Source organism: Neolamprologus brichardi, chromosome 14, assembly GCF_056152115.1.
Source record: "Neolamprologus brichardi isolate AB-2024 chromosome 14, ASM5615211v1, whole genome shotgun sequence".
NCBI classification, from domain to species: domain Eukaryota; kingdom Metazoa; phylum Chordata; class Actinopteri; order Cichliformes; family Cichlidae; genus Neolamprologus; species Neolamprologus brichardi.
The window spans coordinates 18,241,479-18,255,000 of NC_142117.1; the positions used below are offsets into that span (position 1 = coordinate 18,241,479).

The window sequence follows — 13,522 nt, forward strand, 5'->3', positions numbered from 1 at the left end:
CTATGTCATTCTTTCTCTCTCATTCTGCATTTATTCTGTCTTTCAAACATACAAAATTATTTGATTACACTTCCACCATTACTTTAACTGCAGTTTCTTTGCTCTTTGTGTCATTTCTTGCCAGAATTTATACACAGGGGTTACTGTGGCTCCTCTGAAAGAGAACACCTCAAATCAGAAGTACTTGACTCCCTGGTATAACTCGCAAAGGTGCACCTTAAAGCAGATAAAGTAAGCTAGAAAGGAAACAGTGTCTCACTAATTTAGAAGATCATCATTTAGCTTAAAAAATAGTTTTTTGCTTTATAAAAAAGCCTTCAGTAAAGCTAGAAGGTTACTATTCATCACTGATTGAAGGAAATAAAAGCAACCCTAGGTTTCTCTGCAGCATTTTATTCATTTTATTCTATTATATTGTCTACAATTGTGTACAGTATCTTATTCTTATCCTTTCCCAGTGTTTTTCTAATTTTTACTATTCCATTTGTGCACTATATCCCAAATTAGAAACATCTTGTCTCAGAGTGACACTGAAAAACTAGTTCATGCATTTATTACTTCTGGGCTGGACTACTGTAATTCATTAACATCAGGATGTCCTAAAAACTCCCTGAAAAGACTTCAACTGATATAAAATGCTGCAGTGAGAGTACTGACAGGGACTGGAGAGAGCATATTTCTCTCATATTGGCTTCCTTGTTCAGTCCAGAACTGAATTTAGATTCGCGCACAAGGTCATGAATAATCAGGCCCCATCTTATCTTAATGACCTTATAGTAGTAGTAGTACCATATCACCCCATTAAAGCAATTTGCTCTAAGACTGCGGGTTTACTTGTGGATGCTAGAGTATATAATAGCACAATGGGAGGGAGAGCTTTCAGTTTTTAGGCCTCTCTTCTATGGAACCAGCTTCCAGTTTGGATTCAGGACACAGACACTATTACTACTTTTAAAATTAAGCTTAAAACTTTCCTTTTTCCTAAAGCACATAATTAGGACTGGATCAGGTGGCCCAGAAACTTCCCTTAGTTACACTGCAATAGGTCAAGGTTCCCATGAAGCATTAAGTGTTTTTCTTCACTGAGTGTTTTTTCACTCACTACACGTTTACACATACCTCTGCATTTAATTTAAGTTCTCTTCTACGGCATGTCTTTGTCCTGTTTTACTCCTCTCACCCTCAACCGGTCTTGGCAAATGGCTGGCCCTCCCTCAACCTGCTTCTGCTGGACGTTTCTTCCTGTAAATAGGGAGCTTTTCCTGCTCACTGTTGCCAAGGAACTTTCTCATAGGGGGTCTTTCAAGTATGGGGTTAGTGCCCTACAGTCTGTCTTTCTCTGCCCGAGTGTCCTCTCCTCGTCCAATCTCTAAAGTCGAGTCCAACTGTTCCCTGGACCCTCTCCAGTACCTCAACACTGATCAAACCCAGGCCACGGTAGGTAGAGTGCTGATATTTCTGCTGTGTGTGGTTGTTACTTATTACTGAGAATTAAATATGAATGTGTTTGTGGTGTGCAGGTCAAGCTGGCTGCAGGACACAAGTTTGACAGAGATGTTGAACTGCTGATTTATTACAAAGACGCCCACCAGCCCACTGCTGTGGTGGAGGCAGGACAGGCCTCTGCTGAGCCGGGTGAGTGGAAATGATAGGAGTAGTTGATTTGCAAATTTTAAAAATCCTTATCTACTTCTGCTTGGAAGTTCAATATGTTGACATAAACAAAGAGCAATTTCTCAGATTTTTCTGTCTGTTATTTTTCAGGCTCTCTGATGGGTGATCCAGTGGTGATGGTGAGTCTGTACCCTGAGTTCCCCCAGTCTGTGATGTCTTCATGTGGAGAGTTTGTGTTCTTAATGGATCGATCTGGAAGTATGAGTAATACTCGCATCCGCAGTGCCAAGGTATCTGTAATATTTTAATCATAAACTCTTTAGTTTCATGTTGTTCCTCTCACACAGTGGCCTCACTATATTTTCAATGTTCTGTTAAGGATACTCTGCTGCTCCTGTTGAAGAGCTTACCAATGGGCTGCTATTTTAACATTTACAGTTTTGGGTCCTGTTATGAACACATCTTCCCGTGAGTCTCTCCCTCATATCAAAGGCCCTGCTGTCTTTGTTAAAATATCCTAATGGGTGTTTTGGTGCATGTGTTTGTGTGATGGCAGTAAGAGTGTGGAGTACAGCCAGCAGACTATAAAGGAGTCTCTGAAGAAAGTTGAGCAGATGGAGGCTAATCTTGGAGGAACTGAGATCCTGGAGCCCCTCAAATATATTTACAGCCAGCCCTGCATTCCCAATCAGCCTCGACAGGTAACACACACTCACATGCTCTTCTGGTTTGCTGTCTTCGTGGGGACATCCCAATAACATAATGCTTTCCCTAAACTTAACCATTAACCAATTGTAACCCTAAAACACTAAACCCACAATTTAAGTGTAAAAAATGCCTTCAACAACGTGGGGACCTGGATTTTGGTCCCCACCAGTACAGTAAATTTCAGACTTTGGTCCCCACCAAGATAGTAAGAACCGGTATACACACACACGCACACGCGCACACACACACACACACTGCTTTGCATTAGTCTCTTGGAAATTTCTTTTGAACTTAATCTTACTTTCTGCTTGCCTTGCTTTAGCCTTAGAACAACTTCATCTTAAAATATAATGATTTAGGATATTTTAGCTTTTTTTTATATCACCATGAAGATGCTTTATAGGGATGTATCTACATAAAGCAGATTCAATTTCATAAAAACATTGGACAAAACCTGGACCACACACGTTCTACAAATGTTTCTCAGCATTGGCATTAGTGTACAATCTAACTTTTAATATATCACATATTTTAAACCTGTGAATATAATCGTTGTTCATGTAACACCTTTGTTCTTTAGTTTGGAGTTCATACTAACTGTACATTGTTCGTTGCACACTACCACAAAAACATTTGTGTTTCTAAATCCTAACTCAGCTCTCAGAACAAACTGTGTGTTTCTGGGTCTGATGTTTTGTCCTTATGTGCCAACTCTCCTCTCTAGCTGTTTGTCTTTACTGATGGAGAGGTGAGAAACACCAAAGAAGTGATAGATCTGGTGAAGAAGAACTCAGATTCTCACAGGTGAAACCACAAAAACACAACTATATCTACACAATTCCCAGAATGTCCAACATGTCCTCTATGTAGAAAACTGTTGTATTGCAGGTGTTTCTCTTTTGGGATTGGGGAAGGGGCCAGCTCTGCTCTCATCAATGGGATGGCCAAAGAAGGAGGAGGTCATGCTCAGTTCATCACAGGGACTGACAGGATGCAACCAAAAGTAAGACATTAAACACAAATGGAAAACAAGTTAAACATTACAGCAGCAGCAGATACATATTTGAGATCAGACCTGCAGTGAGTAAAATGTCTGTTCCAACTGTTTGTGTATATTTGGAGAGGTTTTCATTATTTTTCAGGCGATGCAGTCGCTGCAATTTGCTCTGCAGCCAGTTGTGGTCGACATCTCAGTCACATGGGATTTACCAATGGAAGTGTCTGTCACTGTCCTGTCTGCACCAATCACAGCACTTTTCCAGGGTCAGAGGTCACTGATTTATGCCCAGCTCACTGGACAGGTAGGAGCAGCAGCCTCTCATGCTTTTGTTTAGATATTTCATGACTTCTAACCCTGTGATTCTGTGTCAGTGCTCAGAGGCAGCAGAGGGCTGTGTGACAGTGAAGTACAGCCTGGCAGGTCATCCCTCTGAGAACCAGCTACACTTCAGCCTCAGACCTGCAGAGGACACTGGGTAAAACAGAGTTTAAGAAACTCAGTACTTTTCATTGGTTCATGACTTTAGATATATTGGGTTGAAAATAGCAGTAGATTATAATGAATATGGACTGAAATATGTTGTGTTCACATCTGAAATAAAGTATTTAAAAAAAACCCAAAGAAATGGTTAAGTCACCCATCTCTTGGTGTGTTCCTTCTTATCTGCAGATTAACAGTCCACAGGTTGGGTGTTCGGACTCTGATTCGGTCCCTGGAGATAGAACAGAGAGAGCACAGTGGACAGCAATATGGAGGTGTGAAGGAGAAGGTGGTGCATCTCAGTGTCCAATCAGGAGTTAGCAGTTCTTTTACTGCCTTCATTGCTGTCAACAAAGACAACAGCGAAGTGATTCAAGGACCTCTTGTGCGCAGAAATATTCCAACAGCCAGTGAGTTTTTCCCAATAGCAAAACTAAAAGTCAACCCCAGATCTGAAGCAAAGATGGTTCAGCATGAATAAAATCAGTAAAATGTTTGGTTTAATAGAAAGTCAGACTCAAATGAAAAGACAACAAGTACTGTATTTTCCACACTATCAGGCGCACTTAACATCCTTTAATTTTCTCAAAACTCGACAGTGCGCCTCCGGTGCGCCTAATGCATGGATTCTGGTTGTGCTTACTGATCTTGAACCGATTTTATGTTGTGCATGGCGCTCAAAAATCCGTCAAAAAATGTTTTAGTACGACTTTGGTAAGCTACCAAGCCACACTGCTTGATGGATTGTTGGAGCATTACAGCTACCGTAGTCAGGAGCCTCGCAGAATAATACGAGTCCAAACTCCACTACAGGTTAAACGAACACTGTGGCATCACTGAGAGTTAAAAACTGTCTACATTCTTTCATCGTTCATCTCCAGGCATTCATGAAAATAGAATTTATTAAATTTAATAGAGTTAGAAGTTATCAGGAAGTTAGCTCGCCAGTTTCCACCTAAACATGATATACCATGTTTTGACCGAGATTTCTGAAAAAATTAAAATGTACAACTCTGCTATCACTTCCAACATAAATGAAGACAGAAAACTGAACAGTAGTGACTTTTGTAGGGTCACTGAAGTTGGACTAGCTGGTATATAATGATGTGCTACATTATCGCTAGCGACACAGCTATGTTAGCATAACATTAGCACAGTGAAGCTGGAGGATGAACGCTAAGGCTTTTTTCCACTCAATAAAAGTTAACGAGGGTTCCCGATAGTTAGGGACAAATGCAATCGCATGGCAGGATGCTGTAAATAAACCAAACTTCAGTCAGGAGAACAACTGAGATAAACTATCCACAATACGAGGTTAGTCATTAATATACTGCAACAATATGGGAATAGAGCCATAGACATGCAATAGACATGATCAATGAAAAATGGTACGGAAGTGAAGGAAGCAAGAAGCAAGAAGAATGAGTTGAGTAAAGTTTGACTTATCTGACTGTTTTGTTTCACTTAATGCGCCTTATAATCCAGTGCGCCGTGTGGTCCAAAAAATACAGTAAAAACAAGGTGGTAATGTATGGTAGAATGTAGGTACTCATCAGACAGCAGTATCAGAGAGAGGGATGCATGTGAGAAAGGTTTTTTTTCACTGATTCTCAAATCTTGAAGTCATTCTTTTTTTTTTTATCTTTAAAGTGATCCAGAGTCCTCCTGTGGTGAACAGTTCTCTACATAGTAAGTAAAAACCTGAATAAGTGTTATTGAAAGAAGCATCTGCAGGATCTTTCAAAATGTTGAAAGATCCTTTAACTACTCATATTAGGGTTTTTCTTTGTGTTTACTCTTTTTGCCTGTGTACAGTGAAAAACACTGAAGAGGTTAGTATTTCGAAATAAGTTAAAAATGACAACGGAAAATATTATTTAGATTTTACATTTAATTAGTTATACATTTGTACAATGAATGGATTATATTCTTCAGTAGTGGTGCAACGGATCAAAAATCTCATGGTTTGGATCGGATCACGGTTTTAAGTCACGGATCGGATCAATTTTCGGATCAGCAAAAATAGAAAAAAGACAAAAATTCGACTCACCATTTACTTATTTAAGTATTTTTTTGCCTATTAAAAAACATTCAACTGAAGACTCATTCCACGCACTTAGATAAAAACAAATTAAGGTGCAATATGGACATTATGGACCATGCTGGGCATCCTCTGCACATGGCCATAAACAACCAGAGGAGTCTGTTCAGTGAGAGGTTGCTTCTCCCAAAGTCAAGGACCAGCAGACTTAAAAAGTCCTTTGTCCCACACGCCATTAAACTGTTTAACTCCTCGCTGGAGGGGAGAGGGAGGGGAAACGGGGACAAAGGAGGGGGGAACAAGTAAGCTGTAGTGCCTTTTCACTGTGCAATAGTTTTTGTTAATATCCAACAGTGTAATAGACTCACAATACTTGAATATTTAATTTATAAATGTGTATATATGGTATATTTCTGCTCACATTCTGCAACTTCTGTTGGTGCTACTGGAAACTGAATTTCCTGGAGGAACCCACCCGAGGGATAAATAAAGTTTCATCTAATCTAATGTAACCTATAGGGCAGTACAGGGCTTTGTATCTACCACTCCGCTGTGATATAACGAGCGGTACCATTTGTAGTTAGGGCAACAGAAGATGCCTGGGACAGTTCAGCCATAACTTTAAACTTCTCCTGCTCATACATGCTTGGAACGATCTTGTCACACTGAAGTGGACGCAACGAGATATCTTAGCGTGGCTCAAGCACGTTCATCACATTTTAAACCCCTTGTTTTGCACAACAGAATACGGCCTCCCATCTTCAGCTAAACACCCCAATAGCTTTTGTAATAGCTTCAGCCCGGTCGGATTGGGCAGCAAAGGGCTACTTAAATGCCGCAAACTCCTCTGCTCCACCACTTGGACCGCTATCGCTGGCCATAACTATCGCTTGACAGACCCATGAAGCGCACCATACACATACTTTTTTTTTCTTTTTCGAATCGCGATCGATTCGGATTTCGGATCAACCGTGATCCGTTGCACCACTATTCTTCAGCGTGTGTTACTGTGTTACTCGCTCAAATGTCCACTTCATACCTGTAACTCCTCTCTCACACTCAGAGCTCCCCACCAAATCCCACTCATCCACTTAAGACTATCCCTGGATTGGCCAGAATACATACCAATTAAATTAAAGAAAATATTGGCACTTCTAACATAAATAAAAAATGCTGACTAAGTAGTACACATTACATCCGTCACTTTTTCAGTTTACTAAAGACAATTTTTTTTTACCATTGATGTGCTAAAATCTAAAGAGGAGCGGATCCGACAGTGACTTACAATGCTTCTAGATAAGAATACTCTTGAAAAGGTGTTTGAATTAACTGAGAAAGCTCGTCTAGCACAGCATGAAAAGTCTAAAACCAGACAACAAGGGACATTTCACTTTTTGTGCGTCGGAAACTACAGCAAAATATGGAGATTGTCCTCAACAGACACTTATGAGAAGACCATAGAGGGAACAGTTCACCCTGCCTGGGATAGGGTTACTGGGACCCTGCCCTGTAGTCCGGCCCGGGGAGGTTGCCGGAGGGCGAGCGTCTGGTAGCCGGGCCCAAGTCCATGGGGCCTGGCCAGGCACAGCCCGAAAAAGGGACATGGGCCCATTGTCCTGCAGGCCCAGCACCCACAGGAGGCTCCGTATCAGTCGGGTGCATTGTGTACCGGGCGGCAGCCAGGAGCGGTGGCCCTGGTGGACCGATCCACAGCTACCAAGACTGGCAATTGGAACATGGAATGTCACCTCACTGGTGGGAAAGGAGCCTGAGTTAGTCCGTGAGGTTAAGCGGTACCAGCTAGATATAGTCAGGCTAATCTCAACGCACAGCTTGGGCTCTGGAACCAGTCTCTTGGAGAGGAGCCAGACTCTGTCTCAGTCTGGAGTTGCCCCTGGTGAGAGGCAGCGGGCTAGGGTGTGTATCTTGGTTCTATTCTGCAACTCGTGATAATATTGTTGCCAGTGTCAGCCAGCAACTATTGGTGTGCAAGAGTTATGTTTGAAAGCTATGTATTATTTAGTTATAAAATCAGTTCAGAGGCCACTGAACCCAAGTGACAATAAAATAAAGAGGCAAGGGTGAGATGGTTAGAATGTGTGCAGAGTAGAGCCAGTGGGCTTAGTGGAGAAAGGATGTTTAGGATTGAGCTGAAAGCAGGGAGAAGAGAAATAGAAAAGCAAAAAATTAAAACAAAATGTATGAATGCTAGAATACAAAAATCTCGCCTTAAGGTTCATGTTATATCTCTTTCCATTGTGAATTTTAAAAATTTCTATAAAGATATTTGCTGACTGACCTGTTTTGGGAGCCTTCTATTTTAATAAAATCTTTGGTTGAATAAGATGGTTGAAAGTTTGTTGTAGAATGTGTTGGGCATACCCTGTTTGAACCCCTTTGAAGTTTGGAGCTCTTAAGCTATTTGAGTTAGTAGAACTGTTTAAAAAAACAAGTGTTTACATGACTTAATTTAAGTACTTTGAACATTTGAATTTACAGTGTTTTGTGTGTACAAAATTTAATGTTGTGATATTATTCCAAGTACCTTTTGAACCCCTTGATTTGAACCATGATAAGAAGTCCAGTTGATACATTTTGCCACTTATATTTAATCTTATTCTTGTCTCCTGTCTCACAGATGGCCGTGCACGCCCACCTGGTAGGTTAGAAGCTGTGTCTCTGTGTTGTATAAATGTAGTAAATGACAACAAACAGTAAATAAACCAGCACATTTCTGTGACACAGCTGCTGTTTAACTACATTTCAGCTTTAATGTGAAATGTGGTTTGTACAGGAGCTGTTATGGGTTTTTGTTTTTGTAGTTATTAACATATAGTCCGTTGTCCAAAGCACCAAGTGAATATGAATATTATTCTGCACAATGTTTAAATTGTTTTTAACTGCTCATGTATGAAGCTCAACAACCAAAAAATTTGTAAATTATGTTTGCTAACATGTTTTCACCTATTTTCTTACTTCTTTTTTTTGTCTTTCTCAGCATTCGAGACATATCGTAAGAAACAATGCTTTTTAAAAAAATATATTTTTGTTTTTGTGTTTTGTAATTATTAACATAGGCTGTTGTCTAGAGCAACAAGTGACGAAGATTGAGTTGTTACAACTTCTGTGATATTTCAAAGATTACTGAATAACTTTGTAGACTTTAAACAATGCTTTTAATGCGTAACTAATTATACCAACATCAGAAGCCAATCACTAAATCTGTTTTCTTTTTTTTCTGTTGACCTTGTATATCTATTTTATCCCTGACCAGAGCATTATCAACCTCTAAGACCAGGTCAGTTTAAAACATTTCTTTTTTCATTTTTTACATTGTAACATTAATAAAGAATAAGAAGAGAAAACATACAAAACAAGAAGCATTCAGACAGCACACACCTCTGTGATGGCAGCTCAGTCTTAAGTAAAGACTGAGCTGGGCAGTATTTTTGTGAATAGTATTGTATTCTTTTCTTCATTATATTTTGTGTGTTCTTTTTAAATGTACTTTAAAACATTTTTAGTACAGTAAAAACAAGTCCAAAGTACAAGCTCTTGCCATTTGCTCTCCTATAACTCATTTATATATACTTGACAGAACTTTGAGTATAAAATTTCGTTTTTTAATTGAGGGACTGTAGCACATGTGTGGCATTCATTTCTTTGTTTAGTAAAATTAATCTGTGAGGTTAAAAATCTGTTATCTGAGCAGTGTTGGGCAAGTTACTTTGAAAAAGTAATTAATTATAGTTACTAGTTACTTCTTCAAAAAAGTAACTGAGTTAGTAAGTAAGTAATTAATTACTAGGAAACGTAACTATTGCGTTACTTAAAAAAAAATGTTTTAACCCTCGGGGGTCCAGGGTGTAATTGGCCGTTTTTGACTATTGTATCACTCCTCCTGTTTTATACCTGGAGACACTGTTTACACTGTAATCTGTCTTTGGTGGCTTTTTGGCCGCACCTGTAATATTCAGCAGTTGCTTCATTGTTCTGACACACAACACACAACTATCCACTTCAGTACACACTAACTACACAAGACAACACACTAACTACACACTCCAAACACGCTAAATGTCACAAATCTCTCTCTTTTTTTTCCCGTTCTCTTTCTCTCTCTCTCTCTCTCGCAGCCACCCCTAAAACTTACCCCTCTTCCTAAACCACCTAATGTCATGTTGCCATATTATTTATTGATCGGTCGATATTGTACATGTTTCCACCAATACGAAAGAAGTGTTTTTTCTTTTCTTTTCCTTTTTTTCATTTTTGGTCATAAGCAGAGGGTGCTTGCTAGCGCTGTCCTTAGACAGTAAACGTGACGTGAGGAAAAAAACACAGTGTATCTATTGTTTATCATGCCTCTGGTTTTACGTGGCCTATCAACACAATTTAAAACTGGTATATGGCACCTTAATTTGTCATCTTGAAGTGGTCATGTGATTGGTTTACCATGACTATTCTTCCTCAGCCAAAAAGCAGCACTCATGCAACTGTTTTGCCCCCCCTGCAACAGGTGTTGTGGCAAAAAGTGATCGTCTGCCAGAAAATGATTGCCGTCCGCGGGTGTGCGCGCAGCTGCTTAAAGCTGTAGCACCCAGATTACTTACCTTGACAGCTACTTCCGTGCAACCGATATAATGTGCAGTTGAAGACAGCTGAAGTTGAAAAATAGTAACGTGACTGCACCGCATTTTCTTGTTTGTAACAGTAACAGCGTGGTAACAATAGAAAGAGTAATTAATTAGATTGCTTGTTACTGAAAAAAGTAACGTCGTTAGTAACTTCGTTACTTTTAACCCTGTTATTCACATCACTGTATCTGAGTATATAGATAGATAGATAGATAGATAGATAGATAGATATGTGTGTGTGTGTGTGTATATATATATATATATATATATATATATATATATATATATATATATATATATATATATATATATATATATATATATATACACGTGTGTGTGTGTATTAAACTCCTTGGTGGGAATCATGATGAGAAGTCTAGCTGATACATTTTTTTACTGATAATTACTCTTATTCTTATTTTCTGTCTCACAGATGGCCGTGCACGCCCACCTGGTACGTTAAAAGTTGTGTCTCTGTGTTGTATAAATGTAGTAAATGGTAACAAACAGTGAATAAACCAACACATTTCTGTGACACAGCTGCTGTTTAACTACATTTCAGCTTTAATGTGAATTGCAGTTTGTACAGGAGCTGTTATGTTTGCCCAGGCTTTCGTAGCTATTAACATAGTCGGTTGTCCAAAGCAGCAAGTGAATATGAATAGTATTCTGCAAAACGTTTAAATTGTTTGTGATGAGTCACAGTATAAACCTCAACAACCAAAAAAATTGTAAATTCTGTTTGCTAACATGTTTTCACTTTTCATCTTTATTTATTTTTTATGCTTTCTCAGCATCCGCGGAATATAGTAAGGAAATCTTTTTTTTAATATTTTGTGTTTTGTAATTATTAACATTGTCTAAAGCAACACGTGTTGAAGGTTGAGTTGTTACAATGTGTGTGATATTTCAACGATTATTGAATAACTAACAACTTGGTAGACTTTGTAGACTCACTGAGGTTGTTTTCCTAATTATTGAATATCACCTATTTTTATTCTTGACCAGAGTGTCTTCCATCTGAAAGGACAGGTAAGTATAAAAGTGTTTTTTTTTTTTAAATTTTCTAAATTATACATCAAAAAAGAGCAATTAAGAAAACATATAAAATAAAAAGCATTTTTCCATCTTTGCACATTTTAAAAAAGTTTGTAGAGTTTTTATATTTTCAGGTTTGCTTTGGTAGTCATTAACTACATTGGTAGTCATTTGTTGACACAAAGTGAAGAAGGCCGAATTGCTAAAACCTTTGTGTTATTTTGAGTATTATTGAATAACTTGTACACTTGAAATTGTTTGCAGTGAGTTGTCACAACATTACAAGCCAATCGTTGAGTTTTTCTTTTATTAAGTCTTGCGTATTGACATCACGCTCAAACATTTCCATTTTATCTCTCTAGAGCGGTCAGGTTTATATATTTTTAAAAAGGCGCACATCAATGGAACAAACGTGTTCATTGTATTTGATTCTCAGAGCCATCATTTAGTCTGAGCTTAGTATGTTTGTGTGTGCTCATTTCTTCATGTGATAAAGTGTTTTGTATGTACAAAATGTCATGTTGTGACATTATTCTAAGTACCTTTTGAACCACTTGTTTTGAATCATGATAAGAAGTCTAGTTAATACATTTTGTTAATGATAATTAATCTTATTCTTATCTTCTGTCTCACAGAATACTATGGAAGCCTCTGTGGTAGGTTACAAGTTGTGTCTCTGTTGTAATTATTAACATCCTCTAAAGCAACAAGTGATGAAGATTGAGTTGTTAAAACTTCTGTAATATTTTAATTATTGAATAACTAATAACTTTGTAGACTTTAAAAACTGCTTAATGAGTAAATAATTATAGCAACATCAGAAGGCGTTAAATACGTGAAAATACGTTAAATGGCTGTAAGCACGCAACTAAACACCACATTCATTTGCCACAGTTGATCTTTAATTTTGCCTTGGAAGCCTTTAACATCTTGCGTTTATTGTGTTACCATTCCAATCCAGTGATAGTTGTTCTGCTTCTCAATTCTCAGGTCACCATTTGCTCCATGTTTTTAAATCAGCAAGAGACAACATATTGCTGCATTGTGATGACTGTTAAAAAACATTTGAACCAGTTCCTGACATAGGAGTCTAAGAGTTTTCATTGTCCTACATTTAAGAGCGATACCATTGCACTTGTTGCACATTTGCTTAGTCAGGACGCCCACAGGCAGTAGAATTGGAGCAGCTCCTATTTACTTTGTTTTAGATGACCGTTACTGCACTGGGTGGATGTGGATTTCTATTTATCGGGAAGGAATAAACTTAACTCAGTGTTAGTCATATGAAAGTAATGAATTACCAGATCACCCAGTTGGACTGTAGTGTGTGTGTGTTTTTATGATAATGACTTGAGCTTCATTGAGTTGTCGTCTTTCTAATCTCGCAGAACCTGATAGCTATGAACCAACAAACAAGTCTGACAGCAAAAAAGGGCTATTTACTCACATGAAGAAGAAGCTACCTGTCTTTTGGAAATCTCGTAAGACGCCTACCAACTATGATGATGCTCGTCTAAACTTTGTGTCTGAAGGTAATGTTGGTTAAATGTAGACACAGAAGCGTCCAGTTTCCATCATTTACAGAATATCAGGGCACCCAATACATTCTTCATTGTTGTCACCACATTATAGTCATCTTACCATAACACTGCACTGCAAAAAAAGAGGAAAATGTGCTTTACTATAAATTTACTGTAGAATATTTCTTTGTATTTTCTCATACACATTTATGTTACACTATCATATTATAGTCCTTCAGCTGAGTATATGGACTACTATGAATTCTACTATATATATGTGTGTGTGTATGTATATATATATATATATATATATATATATATATATATATATATATATATTTTTTTTTTTTTTAAAAACACCCAGCACACCCCTGCGGGCGGTTTATCCTTCAAGCTCGGGTCCTCTACCAGAGGCCTGGGAGCTTGAGGGTCCTGCGCAGTATCTTAGCTGTTCTCAGGACTGCGCTCTTCTGGACAGAGATCT

The 13,522-nt window shown here is 38.3% G+C and overlaps 1 protein-coding gene across 1 annotated transcript in view; it reads left to right on the forward strand.

Annotated features, from left to right (window-relative positions):
• The first annotated feature begins 1,199 nt into the window (after positions 1-1,199).
• LOC102783622 (von Willebrand factor A domain-containing protein 5A-like) overlaps positions 1,200-13,522 on the forward strand; it is an 18,314-nt gene continuing 5,991 nt past the window's right edge. Inside the window, exons 1-10 of the mRNA XM_087851507.1 lie at positions 1,200-1,437; positions 1,521-1,635; positions 1,765-1,904; positions 1,994-2,082; positions 2,171-2,315; positions 3,047-3,126; positions 3,211-3,325; positions 3,465-3,623; positions 3,694-3,797; positions 3,992-4,208. Coding sequence (XP_087707633.1) covers positions 1,309-1,437; positions 1,521-1,635; positions 1,765-1,904; positions 1,994-2,082; positions 2,171-2,315; positions 3,047-3,126; positions 3,211-3,325; positions 3,465-3,623; positions 3,694-3,797; positions 3,992-4,208 — 1,293 coding nt within the window. The 5' untranslated portion in view covers positions 1,200-1,308. The remainder of the gene's footprint in view (positions 1,438-1,520; positions 1,636-1,764; positions 1,905-1,993; positions 2,083-2,170; positions 2,316-3,046; positions 3,127-3,210; positions 3,326-3,464; positions 3,624-3,693; positions 3,798-3,991; positions 4,209-13,522) is intronic.